Source organism: Cervus elaphus, chromosome 14 (assembly GCF_910594005.1).
Source record: "Cervus elaphus chromosome 14, mCerEla1.1, whole genome shotgun sequence".
Taxonomy (NCBI): domain Eukaryota; kingdom Metazoa; phylum Chordata; class Mammalia; order Artiodactyla; family Cervidae; genus Cervus; species Cervus elaphus.
Window position 1 is genome coordinate 54,422,732 of NC_057828.1, and position 16,616 is coordinate 54,439,347.

Sequence of the window (16,616 nt, forward strand, 5' to 3'; positions counted from 1 at the left end):
TGGGGAAGGCTGAGGGTTTGCAGTTCTAACAAGTTCTTAGATGAGGCTGATTTACTGGTCTTGGCACCCCAACTTGAAAGCCACTGGCCTGGTGCTGGTAGTGGGGTGGTAGGGGGTGGGGGACAAAGGCAGAAAGGCACTGATGGTCTGCTGGAGACTGAGAAAAACCCCCGACAGTAAAGATATAACATGCTGCAGTGTTTGGTTCACAAATTTCAGAAAAGATCAAAATCACCTGGGGGTGGAGGTGATGAGTTTAAAGAGCATATTTCTGGGGCCACCCCAGATATCTGACTGTCCAGGTTTGGCAGAGGATCCAGGAACTTAAAAACCTAAACAGCTCTGAGTGGTTTTGAGGCAGGTGATCCGGGGACCACATGGAAAAGCGGGACAGCCTTAGAGGAGCACGGTGGAGAAACACACCTTGGGCTTCACGCGCTGTGATGGGCCAAAGGCCTGTCTGTGGTATCAAGCTCTGACTCAGGACCAGCTGTACCAGCCAATACCGTGGCCACTGGCCACATGCGGCCTTTAAAACAGATTGAAATTCAGCTGTGTGGTCGTACTAGCTACGTTTTAAATCCAGCGGCTACCACACAGGACAGTGGACCATTTTCAGCTTGGCAGAGAATTCCATAAGATGGTTCTGGCCCAAAGAGATCACAGTGACTGCCTCTTTTTCCCTTTCTGTAAAAGGGGGCTCCTTGCTGTTCTCTTCTGGGTACAAAAGAGGGGAAAGAGTCTACCCAGGGCAGCCATTGCTAGCCCGTATCTAAAGACCCCCTGTACCCCGCTGCTGGAAGGAGGCAGTCCAACTTGGTGGGGGTGGGTCTCCCAGCTAGAGGGGGACCACAGACAGAGCCCTCCCACTCTGCCACCAAGGCCCCTTGACCCCCCGACCCTGAAAAAGCCGAGAAAGTCCACAGGGTATAAGGTGATGGAAACAGTCCCCACGGCTCCCATGTGTACTGTGGACTCGGCAAGAGATGCCAAGAGGAAGCACAGAACAGGCCGCTCAGCTGAACACGTCTGTCACGGGCACAGCGTTCAGACTAACAACAAAAGGGACCCAAGAGGCAGGGGAGGAGGTGGCCTGGGCTGGTGGGTTTGGTACCAAGTCTGAAGAGTCTGGATGAACCACGGTCAAGAGTGTGGTCTCCTCTGACTCTCAGCACCCAGCCCAGGACCTGGCCCCTCGGAGGAGCTCAAGCAAAGAGGAATATTGGTTGAGTGAAAGGTTGAGTGAGTGCTAGTGGCGGCCTGGGGCAGAGAGCAGGACATCCGAGCAAAAAGGCCTAACTGGCGGCTTTCTCACCACAGCACAGTCTTGTGAGAGCACAAGACAGAAAACCATGTGCCTCTTTCTAAGAGATTCTGGGGAAAGGGGCAGGGGGGTGGAGGGAGAGGGAGGGGAAGGAGCAGGAAGAGGTGCAGGCGGGGCAATAGATTAGAAAAGAAGTGGGATTGAAATAGGATGCTCACGTACCTGATGTCCACTCTGGGTCACCTGTGGGAGGGGAAAAGGATGCTGCCAAGGGTGACGTCAGGGAGCAGGGGGCCAGCCAGAGTGTGTGGCTCCCTTGCTCCTTGCTCAAAAATTAACCGAATCCCAGAGAAGTGTGTTTCCCTGGTGGCTCAGCTGGTAAAGGATCCACTTGCAATGCAGGAGACCTGAGTTCTATCCCTGATTTGGGAAGATGCCCTGGAGAAGGGAACGGCTACTCACTCCAGTATTCTGGCCTGGAGAATTCCATGGACTGTATAGTCCATGGGGTCGCAAAGAATCAGACACGACTGAGCGACTTTATCACTTCACAGAGAAGTGAATGGCAGAGGTTCTCCAAGTCTGATCCATGGAAACCCCACATCAAATTCACCCAGGGCACTTGATACAAAATACAAGATTCCCGGGCCCTTCTGCAGACCTACAGAGTCAGAATCTCGAGGCGAAGCCTGAGAATGTGCATGCTAGTAATCACCCTAGACTGCTGTGATCCCCAAAGTCTGAGGCACCCTTCAAAAGGTCAGAGGGAGCCAGGGAAGAGGGTGAAGGGAGAGAACGCCCAGCTTTGCCAAGACATCCAAGTACCTTTGTAAGTTTTCACATCTGACCCTGGAAACTACCCCACATGACACCTTGGAGCATGATCCCTTTCACGTTCCAGGCCTCAGTTCCTGAGCTTCGCAGAGGGAGTAAATTGACCCCATCCCTGCCCAGGTTTTCCTCTCAGGGCTCTGCATCCCAGGTTTCCAAATGGCCAGGGTCAAACCTCCTGTCACAGGCCAGCTGGCCTCTTTGGATTCTTGCCGGGCCAGAGGCGTGGGCTGTCTACTGGGGCCAAAGGGCAGCTCTGGGCCCCAGGGACCCTCTCCCCAAAGGTACCTGGCTTACTGGATGCTGTTATGCCCAAGATGAGAAAAAAAAAAAGCATCACAGACTCCGCCTGGTGCCCCAGGAGCTCTCAAGGCGTCGTCAGCTGATGAATGAAACCACAGGGAAGAAGAACAGGAACACAGGTAACAAAGTGCCTGGCTCCTGGGCGGCCCTCAGTAAATGACTCTTTTTCATGAATATGACCTTACCAAACACAAATAAGGATTCTTCCCTGCCCGGGCACACAGGACTTCAAAGTTAGGAGTACCCTGGCAAGACTGAGGGAATAAAGCATACAGGAACCAGCAGCTATTGTTTTTACTTCTCTCCAGGCCCCCAGGGAGAGCTTTCCGAAGCTTCTGTACAATTAAAAGGTACCGAACACAATGCCTGTGATAAAGTTACAGCCCAAACTAGTTGGGAGCCTCAGCCAGTCTCCAAATCCGGGTGGCAAGAAAAGACAAGGCAGTCAGCACCTGCAGACTGGCCACTGGGCGGTGAGTGTTCCCCAAAGTGGTCCCCTAAGCCCAGCTTGATGCACTTGGAGGGTCGCCACCACTGAACCCACCAGCTCCCCTTCCCCCTGGCCTAGGCATAACCTCATCCAGTTTAGGGCCAGGACACTAGGTAGGTGGCACACACGTACCTGTCGCACCTTTGTGGCTGTTAATTTCTTCTAAATTTGGGGCTGTGGCAGCACCAGCTGGGCTAATGCCATGTGGTGAGGAACTGCCATAATCAGCATCTTCTAACCGACTTCTCTTGAAGGCATCCAAACAGCAGACAAGAGAAAGTCTGAAGTCCCCACCTTCACGGTAGCTGTCCCAAGAGGGACAGAGGGCCTGGTCCTTGAGAATAGGAAGCAATCCTGACTTTTCCCCTCCTGGAAAGGCACTCATCTGATGCGCTCAACATGAAACACATTTACGGAGAGTCAATTCTTAAAAAATAACTATACACACAGGCACGCACACCTTGTAACCACAGTTTGCCATCCTCTCTGGAGTGTTTATAGCCCTTAGTGACTCACGGTAAACACAGGATCCCCACGGCAATTGCTTTGGACAGCTTTAAGGACACGCTTGGTATGCTTATCTGCTGGGGCTAAAATCTGTGTACATGCCAACGTGCCTAATTTTCCACTTTGGTCAACGGGCCGTGTTCTGGGGGAGAGGCGCTAACACCGAGGGGGTGTCTGCTACCGTCCGTGAACCATGCGTGCTCTGTGGCTCTTGAGATGATGGGAAGGGAAAGAAAATCCTCTTTGCCCAGAATGGCTGGAGGGTCCTAGCAAGTCACCCAGTTGGCTCAGCTGGAATATTAACACAAAACACAGAGGCCATTCTGGAAATTTCCTGATGGCTCAGAAGGCCAAATAAGCAGCTCACACTCTGTCAAAAACACCTGTCCCATCAAATCCCAATATTTCAGACTTCAAAAGTTTAACACATTTTTGAGACTTCTCTTGCAGTCCAGTGGTTAAGACTCTGCACTTCCACTGCAAAGGGCATGAGTTTGATCCCTGATCGGAGGATGAGGTTAGGTAGCATCCTCAACTCAACAGATAAGAATGTGAGCAGACTCCAGGAGATAGTGAAGGACGAGGAAGTTGGGTGTGCTGCAGCCCATGGGACCACAAAGAGACACAACTTAGTGACTGAACAACGACAACAACAGTGGGGAACTTAAGATCCTGCATGATGTGGCCAAAAATTTTTTTTTAAATTCCACACACACACACACATTTAAGTCCTTTGTATTCTGGATAAATGGGAATCCCCCCATCCCTTATGGCATATGTAGCAGCAGGCCCCATGGGTATGAAGGATGCTAACCATACAGATTCCTGTCCAACAACTCTGAGGTGGGTAACAGGATCCCATTTTAGAGATGGGTAAACTGAGGCTCAGAGGAGCCTGGCAGGCTGCAGTCCATGGGGTCACAGAGAGTCGGACACACACACACACAGAGTAACACACACACACACAAACTGCGGCTCAGGACATTAAGTAACCTGCTTGGAGACAAATAGCCAGGAAGCAGTAGAGCTGGTGAATTCAACCAGCAGGTTGCATTTGATTCCAAACCTGGTGCCCTGTACCCACTGCCCTGGTGGAAGGATCTTTCAGTTCCTCCCCCTGAACAGTTACATAGGGTGGAGGGGACTGGGCCACAGCAAACTGCCTGAGCAAAACCAATGGAAAAACACATTCAAAGAGCAGTGACTTTCATTCCTGAGTGTCCAGAAGAGACAAGCCCCCGGTCATCTCTCTCCCACCCCATTACAGAGGAAGCTCACTCTAAACCCTTTCGGTCCTAGTGGCTGACTTTCAAAGAGCATCCCCAATTCCAGTGTGGAGATTGAATCTCCCCCTCACCCAGCAGAAATTCTTTACAGAAGGGATCACACAAAGCTGACCTAGTGAGGAAATTGCTAAAGGCACAAAGATAAGCAAATGCTTGAGTTGCTTAAACCGAGGAATGTCAAGAAGAGGACAAACTTTTTTTTAAGAGATAAAAATTTAAAGGAAAAAGGGACCTGACACTTAACGTGGGTCTACTTTCTTGAGATCACAATGAGGTGCTCTGAGGTTTACAACCTGGGGCCAAGTCCTGGCTGTGACACCTACTAGCTGTGAGATCTCAGCCAAATTTTCTGAGCGCCAGTTTCCCCATCTGTGGACAGAATTAGCAATCGCATCTACCCCTGGGTAGCTGGAGGACTAACGAAGACAAAATCCAGCATTTGGTGAGCACCAAGCGTGGCCCCTGGACATCCAAGGTGGAGCTAGTGGTAAAGGAGCTGCCTGCCAATGCAGGAGACATAAGAAAAGTGGGTTTGATCCCTGGGTTGGGAAGATCCCCTGGAGTAGAAAATGACAACCCACTCCAGTATTCTTGCCTGGAGAATCCCATGGACAGGATCCTGGGGGGTACAGTTGCAAAGAGTCAGACACGACTGAAACAACTTAGCACGCAAGACTGGCCCCTGGGAGGGCAAGGGATGGGAGCCAGTATACAGGTACATAGGGCCTGGCCCCCTCCTCCGGGGAGCTTTATGTGAGGGGGAGGGGCAAGAGAAGATAAGAACTTAAATGACTAATAAAGAAGGAAGCCTGGGAGGCTTCAGATTTGGACAGATAAAGTGCCCAGTCTACAAAAATACTAATTTACCAACAACTTAAAAAAAAAAAAAATGACTTGGATGGGAATTCCCTGGCAGTCCAGTGGTTACGACTTGGGGCTCTCACTGCCAAAGGCTGGGTTTGATCTCTTGTCGGGGAACTAAGATCCTATAAGCTGCGTGGGCAAAAATTTAAAAAAAAAAAAAAAAAAAAGACTTGATTTCCTTTGTCAACCAGCAATATCCTCTGTCTTAGGAACTCAGCACCCACGCACCTCCCCTCATTCTTTTCTAACCACCTATACTAAAAACCACCCACTCCCACTGCACTAACCCCTCACCTGGTTTTTTCTCCTGCCTAGCCTTTACCATCCCCTGACACATCCTGTGGGTCTTTGCCTACTGGAAATCTCCTCCCACAGAATACAAGCTCCATGGAAACAAGGGCCGCAGTCTTCTCGCTGCTACTTCAGCCATGGCAGCTACAACAGTGCCTGGAGGGAAGAGATGCTCAAGAGGTGTGACTGAACAGAGGGACAATCACAAGGGAATCATTCAAGTTCTCATCTCAGAAGGCTCTGGGACCACCTGAACCCTCTGTGGGGACCCTGGAAGGAGCCTCCCTCTGGTGGAGTCACTCCCCCCACACCAACAGGGAAACTGAGTTACAGAGTATCTCAAGGTCAAACAGATGTGGGGCTGCACCGGGTGCAGACCAAGCACCGTGTCTCATTTCTGCATCACCTGCTCTTGTCCGCAGTATGCATGCAAATGGTAACCTCTCCTGGACGTGGCCCCACCCAGGAGGCCAGGGGTCAGCAGAGGTCACCAGCACACGGTCTGTCACCCTGACAATCCCAGGATATCACCTATGAACAATGTCAATGTGCCAGGCCTCCATCCCACCAAGCGAGCATCCCTTCTCCCTTTCCCCTTCCCCAAACCCCTAAAAGTGCCAATTTTCAGACACTGTCACCCAGAAGGGTACTCTTGCAGTTTCTTAAACTGAGCTTTGCATTGGGCAGGGGAGTAACATTCTAAGATCCTGAAGTGAGTCACCTCACAGCCTGGCTAAAATGTCTTATTTCAGTAGTAATTTTGACTTGCAGTTCTAAGCCTGAAGACTTCGCACTGACCTCCCAGAGGAAAATCCCTCATGACAGCTAATGGGTGAGCACCCGTGTCCATGCCCAACTACCATGGACTTTCTTTCTCTGAAACTGCATTTGGTCTTTAAGATCCACAGATCAGAAGAAGGTGAAGGGTGGTGGGGTAGAGAGAACTCAGAACTTTCTGATTTAGCTGCTGGCTTGATCCTGTTTCATACCAGTGATGCATCAGGAAAGAAGATGCCCACTGCTCTCTGCCCTAAAGGGACACCAAGAGGGCCACTGGAGTAACAGCCACCCCCCCACCTCAGAGACAGGCTTTTCTCAGCTACACCATGTCATTAGGATGTTGTTATCATGATACACAAGTGGAGTCTATATAGACACAAAGTAAACAGATTTATCTCCAGCCAGCCCTCTTCTACATGTGTACATAATAACAGCCTCCATTGGCCCAACAGTCAGCTTGGGATCACAGAAGTATTTTACAGACAAACAGATGTCATCTCAACATAGCTCAGGAGAGGGGAGATGGAACAGATTAACAGTTCATCCTGAAGAAAAACTGAGTCAGTAGGGGCATCAAAAGGTGACCCACAAGTAAAGCTGATGACTTACATTCATCAGCATCAGCTATGAACTGGGCAAGGTGCTTTGCAGACATGAGCTTCTGAATGATCAAAATGTATCTGACATTATTAATATCTCCACTTTACAGATGGGTAAACTGAGTCTCAGAAAGATCAAACAACCTCCCCAAGCCCTCCCATTTATTTATTCTCTGCATCTATGTTCTGTTTCATAGCAAGTTGTCTTGGGTACTAACTGCTCTGTGCAACAGGGGAGGAGGTGGGATTGGATCCTGCAAGCCCAGCTCCTAAACCAAAGGCCGAGGGACTCAAGCTCCTTTCGGGCCTCAGTGTCCCGCTTCCAGACCCTTGGTGACCCAAGACACCAGTTGTTCCAGAACACCAATGCAGCTCAGCTAATCAGAGTCAGTTGATTGGTGGTCCCAGCTCCTGTGGCTAGAACTCTGACCTCTGGAATTCCATCTCCTGGGGAAACTAATATGGGCTGCCTGGAATTAGGAGGCCTTGCAGTTGGCTGTTTTTAGGAAAGAATTATCAGGGGTTTCCCAGTTGGTAAGCTTGCTGCCTGGGAGAGGCATTCTGGTGCCAAACCAGACAGAATTTGAAATTCCAGTACCAGGGCTTCAGGGCTTTGGGACTTGGGCAAGTCCCTTAAACTCCAGCCTTTTCTGACCTCATCTTCCTGGAGATAACACAGCCTCACTGCCAGGGTCGTAATAAGATTTTAAGACACTGCAAGTAAATTACTGGAACACATGGGTGTTCAAGAAATAATGAATAATCATGTGGTCCACCTATTCCCCCCCCCCCCCGCCCATTTTTCCTAGAAAAAGTATTAGAACTTCAAACTGATGATGACAGTCTTCTCGGAAGCCCTTCGTCTTCCAGCTTCCTACCCTAGAGTCTGGAGGATCCAGGGGTTCCTGTGCCCCACCCTCCATGACCTAACTTGAGCTGGGGAGGGACCAGCTGAGGCCGGAACAGAATGGAACCGGAGCATCCACTCTGAACGTTTAACGCTCAAACGCTGTTCTCCGCTTGGGGCGGATTAGCCAACGATACATAATTAGACCACTGCATTTGTGTCTCCTCCGCGGCAATTTCTCTTTCTGCCTTAGTCGTTCAAGTGTAAGAGAAATCTCTTCGCTCCTGGCAAAACCGAGTCATCACTTTCGTCTGCGAGGGGCGGCGGGAAGGCAGCGCTCCCCTCGGCACTTGATGGGGTTGCCAGGTGGGTTACAGGTTTGGTCACAGGGGGCCTCCCCAACTCAGTGCGAGGCTGGCCCCATTCCCACGCTTCCCAGAACAGGCGCGGGATCCGGCCCAGACCCGGCTCTCCCGGCGCCGCGGGATCGCACGGCTCGCGTGGCCTTGACCTCCCTCGGCAGCTCCCTACCGGGCTCTGCCGGAAAGCCGCCGAGCCCCGAAACCCCCAGGCTGAGGACTAACTCCGCGTCCGCGCGCCTCCTCCTGCACCCCGGCCGGCGCTCGGGTCTCCGAGTGCGGCGAGAACTTTGTCACCAGCGGCTGCCGGATCCCGGTCGGGAGCGCCCCCGCGCGCCCGGCCTGGCGCTCCCGGGCCTGCGGCCGCGCCGCCCTCCCCTCTCGGCGCGCACCTACCCAGCTGGCTGCAGTCGCCATCCGCTCGAGCTGAGGGTGCCCCGGCGCGGGGCCGATCGCTCGATCCCGCCGCGTCCGCACTCGGCTCGCAGACTGCGGGCCCCGGGGGGCGCGCCGGCCCGGCCCCTGCCCCGCAGGAAGGCGCCGGCTCGCCCTGCGCCGCGAGCTGGCGGACGCGCTCCCAGGTGCCAGAGTCGGCGGCCCGCATGCCGCGTGCCCGGGGGGCGCTGCCCGCGGCGGCGCGGGGGGCTCCGACGGCGGGCGCCGGGCTCACAGCCCGCGGGGTCGTCGCCGCATCGGGGCGCAGCCGAGCGCCGCCCCGGCCGCCCGCCCGGCGGCCCGCGCGCGCCGGACCAGGGCTCTCCGTCCGGCCGGACGCCCGGCTGTCCGCTGCCGCCGTACGCGAGGAATTCGGCCGCGGAGTCTCTCACGTGGGAACGACTCTCACTCCCGCGGCTCCTCCTCCCGCTCCTTCCGGGCTGGCGAGCACCGCCGCTCGCCCCGCCCCCGACCCCGCCCCCGCCCCCTCCGCGGCGCACAGACTCGCCCCGAGGCCCGGCAGAGCGCCGCGACGCCCCTTTGTGCGTCGGGCTCTGGCCACTTGATACATTCGCAGCGTGGTCATTCCTAGAGAAACTCAGGGTTAGAAAGAAGGGCAGTGTCACAGGGCTTGGGAGTGACAGGCCTGAATCCAGGTAGCCCAGCCTGCATGTGTCTCTCTACTTTGCTGACTGACACCCTTGGGACAGCCTTGCTGGAGAGCTGAAGTCCCAGCAAGTGGCCGGGAGAGGGCGGAAAAAGCAGGCACGAAAAGGGGTGGGCCCTCTGGGACACTTCCTTCACTCACCTGGACTGTGCGGCCAGTCCGGCTTTAAGTGCACACAGTACTGAGCTCAACGGCTGTGCTAGCGGGGAAGAAAATTGATACCGTCTATACCCGTGAGGAAGCACTGGTGGGGGACCCTATGTCTGCACCTCAATCCTCCGTCTCAGCTTCCCTATCTATAAAAATGGGACATCAGCCCTTCTCACCCTATCATCAGAGCTAGGTATGAACTCCCCTCTTGGGGGGGTGGGGGGCGGGCATGTGGCAGCTGCAGTGGTTCCAGGGGAGACCAGGGTCTGGGTCCCTGCGCCACGGGTTATTAGGCCAGCCAAGCTCTGTAGGAGGTGACACCCTGAAGGGGCTGCAAATCCGAGCCCGCCCACTCCAGTGGGTGCTCCCGTCGCTGGCAGAGTTCGCTGTAAAGTGAACCCATCAGCTCTGAACCCGCTTTGATCTGAAGATTATGATACTCTTTAGAAGGACTAATTATCTCCTTGCAGCCCCAGGAGGCAGGTCCCGTAGACATGGGAAGGTGAGGCTACCTGGCTGGGTGAGGAGTCACACACTTTCTCTGGTGTCCTCAGCCTCCCGCCTCCAGGCAGCATGCACCCCAGCTCCTCCAGGCCTGGCTCAGTCACCTATGGATTCCACTGGCCCACGCCTGAGCTCTGGGAACTTCTAGGTCCTGGCATATGGCTCTCCGACCAGCGATGGGAACCAAATTTCTCTCTCCGCACCCCCCATCCTGCGCCGGTGCAAGTCTGGCTGCCTCAGATCCTCTGCTCCTGTCTAATGGGACCCTCCGCTGCCCAGTGGAGAGCGGACAGGTACATAAAATCTTAGTGATGCTCCCAGCTCAGAAGAAAACCATCCATGGGGTTAAACGCCCATACTGCTCTGGGAGAAGGAAACTGACCCCACACCATGTGACAAGAGATGCTGGGGCTCCCCCAAGTCCTCTGCCTTTGCTGGGAAAAATGGCAGAACAGAACAAAAGAAAGATCACTCTGAGCCCTCACGGGAGAAGCTGGGAGGGTCTGTCATTCTGGAGACATCTGGTCCTGGAGTCTCTGTTTCGGATGATTTCAGGGACATGACTGAGGGCGGAGGGACAGCAGGGACTGCTGTGGTCTGCTTTATAGGGCATTTAGACTTAGAAAGTCTTTGCATATTAAACTCATAGGGAGGTTCCTCACTTCTACAAAGAAACACGCTCTTTCCCGTATTTCTTCAAGTACATAGAACTCTTGGTCAGTCTCCTATTTTTCCCATTTTTCATAGAAACATTCACTTCCCTCTTCACTTCGTAAGGAGGACACAGCAGCGCAAGCACAGATATGAGCACTTGCCACTTGGATTCCATGTCAGGGAGACCTTAGGGAGTGGCGGGGACTGTGGCAAACAAGAGGGTTAGGGTTAGAGTTAGAGGCGGCAGTAGATGGTTGTCATATAGGAATTTGGCTCCAGTGTTACCAGAGGTTCCATTTTTTGTTTGTTTTTTTTTCTGGAGCTACTAGGAATGTGAATTTTGATGTGAAACCTAAGTTTGAAATATTGGCAACTTTTTAAAACCTAAGAAGAAAGAGGAGAAAGAACAACGAGGTCAATATGTCTAGAAATTTCTGTTTGGCTCACTGGCCACAGGTGCTCACTGGTCTCCTGTGCAACCTCTATAGAGTCTGCACGTGTTTACTACTGACGTTTCAATGATCCAAGCTATTTCTCAAGCTCCCAACCCTGGGGAGTTTCTGCTGCTCTCCTTTCTCAGCAAAGTTTGGCCTGGCTCGTGTGTGTATGTGTGTGTCTCCCACACTCAGGACTAGGACTTCATATGCAATTTGGGCCCACCTGCCCTCGCTTTCTGGGATTTTCTGATGACCCAGGCCTCCCCTAGTCAACTTCAGCCTCTCTGTCTCCCTGTTCACAACTCTACTAGCAGGCAAATCTGTGACAGCAGCGGCAGCCTGCAGCCTTCCAGAAAACCATCCATCTGCCTTGAGTGGGAGGTTTTTCCTCTTCGAGGTATGTTTCTGATTATGAGGATGTCCTGGGCCCAGGAGACATTTCTGCTCAACTCTGCAACAGGAAATGCGGGAGCCAGGGAACGACACCCCGTTTTCCAGGAATGGCACCTCCAAGGTGGTTTGTATTGAAGACTCCAAGACCGGGCTGGCTTCTGAATGTGCCGCCTTGCACTGGGGTTTTGTCATCACTTTGACATTCTTAAATTAGTTTTGAACTAGGGGCCTCACACGTTCATTTTGCATTGGGACCCACAAATTATGTAGCTGGGCCTTCTTCCAGAAGACCTGCTGGCCTCCCTGGGGGATGCTGAGAATTGATGTTGGAGACAGCTGGGCCTGGGTTTGGCTCTCTCTGTCCTTCTCTGTCCTTCTGGGTACACTGTGCCCAGCCTCTGTAAGGCAGTGGGAAAGGAGGATTTTGGGTGAGGAGAAAGGAATCGTCCCCTCCAGTCCTCCTGACTACTCATAAGGAGCAAAGGCAAAGTGAGAATTCAAAGTGGGGGGGTGGGTGGGGTGGGGATTGGCAACCCAGCCCAAGGGTTGGGAGGCTGCTCTAGTTATAAACTCTGAGGCCAGACAGTGTCCCCATGACCCTGACCTCAGGCCAACAGGGCACCACCAAAGGAAACAAAAAGGAGGCTGGGGGTCAGGGACATCAGGGGTCAGCGCAATTCCCATTCACAGTGCCCCTTCATTCCCAAGGAAACTTCCTTTAGCTCACAGGAGTAAGTGACATGACAAGATATATTTGACTTAAGGAACAAAACCCAGAAACCTTATATTAAAAATCCCACTATATTCAATATCTGCTTGAAATTGAATATTTGAATCCACTGGAATTTTTCAGGGTTTTTTTTTTCTTGACTATATTTTTAGTATTTGTAGAAGAGGTTTAACTGATATCTTCCAGCCAAAATTACTCTTTTTAAAGATCTACAAGATCTACCTGGCACTCAGCCAAGGTAGCAACAGTGGATTCTCAAGACTGGAGCGTTTTGTCTGTAACACCCTCGTGAATTCCCGGAGTCTGGAGTCCTGGATAGCAATCTCCTAGCTTGTGTGTAACTGTGGAAAAGGGTCGTTCTGTCTCTGCATCTAAGCGCCCTCACCGGCAAAAGCAAAATGAAGGGCTGGATTAGCAGAGGAGGGCGTTCCCAACTCTGCCCATTGTGGGTGAGTGGGTCTTTTCTAATCCTTCTCATGGTGGCTGAGGGGGTATGTGTGTTCTGTGTGTGTTGCTAGTAGTGATAACAAGTGTATTCGCTATCTATTGCTGCGTGACAAATCACCCCAAATTGCGGAGACTTGAGACAACAAGCATTTATTATCTCTCAGTTTCTGTGGGTCAGGAGACCAGGGTGGCCTAGCTGGGTGCCTCAGGTTCAGGGCTTCTGCCTAGACTGCTGGCAAGGTGTCAGCCAGGGCTCCATTCAACTTAGGGCTCTCCTTGGGGAGCAACTACTCCCTAGCAAGATTCAGTTTCTTATGGTGGACTGAGACCCTCCACACCTCCTTGGCTGTGGGCCCTGAAGCCACCCTCCACTCTTGGCCATAGAGTTGTAGATCCTCTTGAAAAATTGCAGCTTGCTTCCCCCTTGGGCTCCAGGAAAGAGCAAGAGAGGGCGTGCACAAGATGGAGACTACTGTCTCTGTAACCTAATTTTTTAAAAAATATTTTTTATTTTGTATTGGGGTATAGCCAATTAACAATGTTGTGATAGTTTGAGATGGACAGCAAAGGGACTCAGCCATATATATCCATGTATCCATCCTCACCCAAACTCCCCTCCCATCCAGGCTGCCACATAACATTGAGCAGAGTTCCCCCTATGCTATATAGCAGGTCCTTGTTGGTTACCCATTTTAAATATAGCAGTGTGTACACGCTGATCACAAACTTCCTAATTATCTCTTCCTCCTCCATCCTTCCTCCCTGGCAACCATAAATTCATTCTCTAAGTTGGTGAGTTGGTTTCTGTTTTGTAGATAAGTTCATTTGTCTCATCATTTTAGATTCTGCATATCAGGGAAGTCATAAGATATTTCTCCTTCTTTGTTTGACACTGTAACCTAATCTTGGAAATGGCAACCATCACCTTTCCCCTGTTCTGTTCATTAGAAGGGAATCACTAGGTCCTGCCCACAGTGGATGGGAGGGGTGACAAGACACTGTGACCACCAGGAGGCAAGGATCAGTGAGGGCCATCCTGGGTGCTGCACACCCCCGGAGGCTGGGGACACATTCTCTGGAGGCAGAGAGACCAGGACTCAAGTCCCGGTTCTGACACACACAAGTGTATAATCTAGAACATACGATTTCAGCCCAGCAGCCTTGGGCCCCTCATCTGTCAGATGGAGGTGACTGTGGTCATTACTCTGTAGGGTGGTGGTAGGAGGTTTTTGCACATGCAGAGCTCTGAATGGTGCGTGTTGTCATCGCTAAGTTGCGTCCAACTCTTTTGTGATCCCATGAACTGTAGCCTGCCAGGCTCCTCTGTCCATGGGATTCTCCAGGCAAGAATACTGGAGTGGGTTGTCATTTCCTTCTCCAGGGGATCTTTCTGACCCAGGGATTGAACCCACATCTCCTGCATTGGCAGACAGATTCCTTACCACTGAGCCACCGGTGCTTCATACAAAGTAAACCCTCAAAAAAGTGAGCCTGAAGACATGGCTGGAGGAGGCCGGAGCGACGTGTCTTTTGCTTTTGAGCCAGATAAGCACTCCGGCTATCTCCATGGAGATCTGCAGCTTGTGATCTATTTCTCAGAGGTCCTTCCAGCAGGCCCCAGGATGCCTCTGTGGCCGAGGCCACCGTGGGGATGGTATCGATCTCCTCTTCTTCCCTCGGCCATCCCCATAGGCCTCTGGGGCACAGGTGCAGTGGGAAGGATTAGACTGGTATTTTCCCCTGAAACCTTCTTAGACCTCAGCCCTTGGAGGCTGGAGGATTTTAGCCCCTGTCCATCCTGCCATCTGTCCTGGGGAGGCCTTCTTGGCTGGAGACTTTTGTGTGCCTGTCATGGGCTCACCGATACCTTTGCTGATCTTTCCTGGGCCCCAAACGACCTTTCGAGGATCCTGATCCTCTTTGGAGGTTTCCAAAGGACCTGCCCTGGAGGCAGATGCTTATCCCAGATCCAGAGACTGAAGTGTTTTCACCAAGTACAGCTGGCCTCCATGCCCTGCCTGTCAGACCATCTTGTATTCCAAATTAGATTCGGAATTGCACCAAAAGGAAAAATTCCTTCCTCATCCAGAAGCCACATCTCTCCCATTTTCTCTAAGGCTCTTTTGAGCAAGTTCATATCAAACAGAGAGGTTTCTACAGAAAGTTGAAATGTTGCAGCTTATTCAGGATCATTGGGCTTCCCGGGTGACTCAAGTGGTAAAGAATCTGCCTGTCAATTCAGGAGACGCAAGAGACACGGGTTTGATCCCTGAGTCTGGAAGATTCCCTGGAGGAGGAAATGGCAACCCACTCCAGTATTCTTGCCTGGAAAATCCCACGGAGAGAGGAGCTTGGCGGGCTATAGTCCATGGGGTCCCAAAGAGTTGGACACAACTTAGCAACTGAACACACACAGCATTCAGAATAAATAACAATAACATCAAAATACTATGACTTCTAATAATAATATTGGCAAACATTTATATAGTGCTTACTATATAACCTTCCCAACAATTCTGAGAATTATATGTACTATTATTATCATCCTCATTTTACAAATTTTACAAACAGACACAGAAGTAAAGTCATTTAGCCAAAGACACACAGCCAATAAATGATGTAGGCAGGACTCAAGCTTAATGTAGTCTGGCTGCAGAGTCTGGGCTAATAACCATCAAGCTACCTTGGTAACAATGTCATTGACTGAGCACTTACTTCACCCGAGGGACTGTCCTTTCTAGCTCATTCAACCCTGCACCCTATCCCCATGTCCCAGATGAGAAAACTGAAGTTTAGGGAAGACAAAGGGTCTTATCCCAGTTGATGTGGCTGGTAAACGCGGGGTTGGGATTCTCACCCTCAGAAATGAGGGTTGTTCTCAGGTAGAACACCTTGCACATCAGGGTTATGGAGAACTGTGGGCATAGTGGAATGGTCAACCCTTCCATGATTAACTCCTGAAGTCAGGAAAACTTCAGGGAACCCTCAGGAGACATCTGGGGATGGGGCCTCTGCTGCCCCCAGTGGCCACTGTCAGTACTTCCCCTTCCTCAACTGGGGTCCTCAACTGGGGGTGTTGGTTCCTGGGAACAGGACCACTATGTTCACCACCACAATTTTCAGGCCCCATGTCTCCATGTCCTACGTGTGAGCCAAGAGACACAGAGGCTATGGGCCAGGGAGTGCCCAATATAAGAATAATGTTTACTGGGACTTCCCTGGTAGTCCACTGGTTAAGAATCTGCCTTGCAATGCAGGGGACTGCATGATTGATCCCTGGTCAAGGAACTAAGATCCCACATGTCCCAGAGCAACTCAGTCCACGTGCCGCAATCAGGGAGCCCCTGTGCTGCAACAAAAACCCCACATGCAACCAAGATATCTCAAGTGCTGCATCTAAGACCTGGTGCAACCAAATTAATTAATTAATTTTAAAATAAAGAATAATGTTTACTGAGCCCTTCCACCTCTGTACCACGCACTCTGCTATGTACTCATTATTGTTCAGTTGCTAAGTCGTGTCTCACTCTGCGACCCCATGGACTGCAGCATACCAGGCTTCCCTGTCCTTTACTATCTCCCTGAGTTTGCTCAAACTCACGTCCATTGAGTCAGTGATGCCATCCAACCACCTCATCCTCATTACTTAAATGTTATAATTTAATTTATCAGCACACAGATAGAATCATCATTGTTAAGGGTTATTTATAGTATATGGATGGGTTTCTCAGGTGGCTCAGTGGGTAAAGTATCCATCCGCAATTCGAGAGAAGTGTTC

The 16,616-nt window shown here is 51.6% G+C and overlaps 1 protein-coding gene across 6 annotated transcripts in view; it reads right to left on the minus strand.

Annotated features, from left to right (window-relative positions):
- Positions 1-16,616, minus strand: part of KAZN (kazrin, periplakin interacting protein) — a 1,279,571-nt gene that overhangs the window by 163,951 nt on the left and 1,099,004 nt on the right. The window contains exon 1 of one of the 6 annotated variants that reach the window (XM_043922882.1): positions 8,818-9,263. The exons of 4 other annotated variants lie outside the window; for them this stretch is intronic. In XM_043922882.1, coding sequence (XP_043778817.1) covers positions 8,818-9,025 — 208 coding nt within the window. In that variant the 5' untranslated portion in view covers positions 9,026-9,263. Of the gene's footprint in view, positions 1-8,817; positions 9,264-16,616 lie in introns of those variants that run through there. One more of the 6 variants, XM_043922884.1, reaches the window with a different exon arrangement.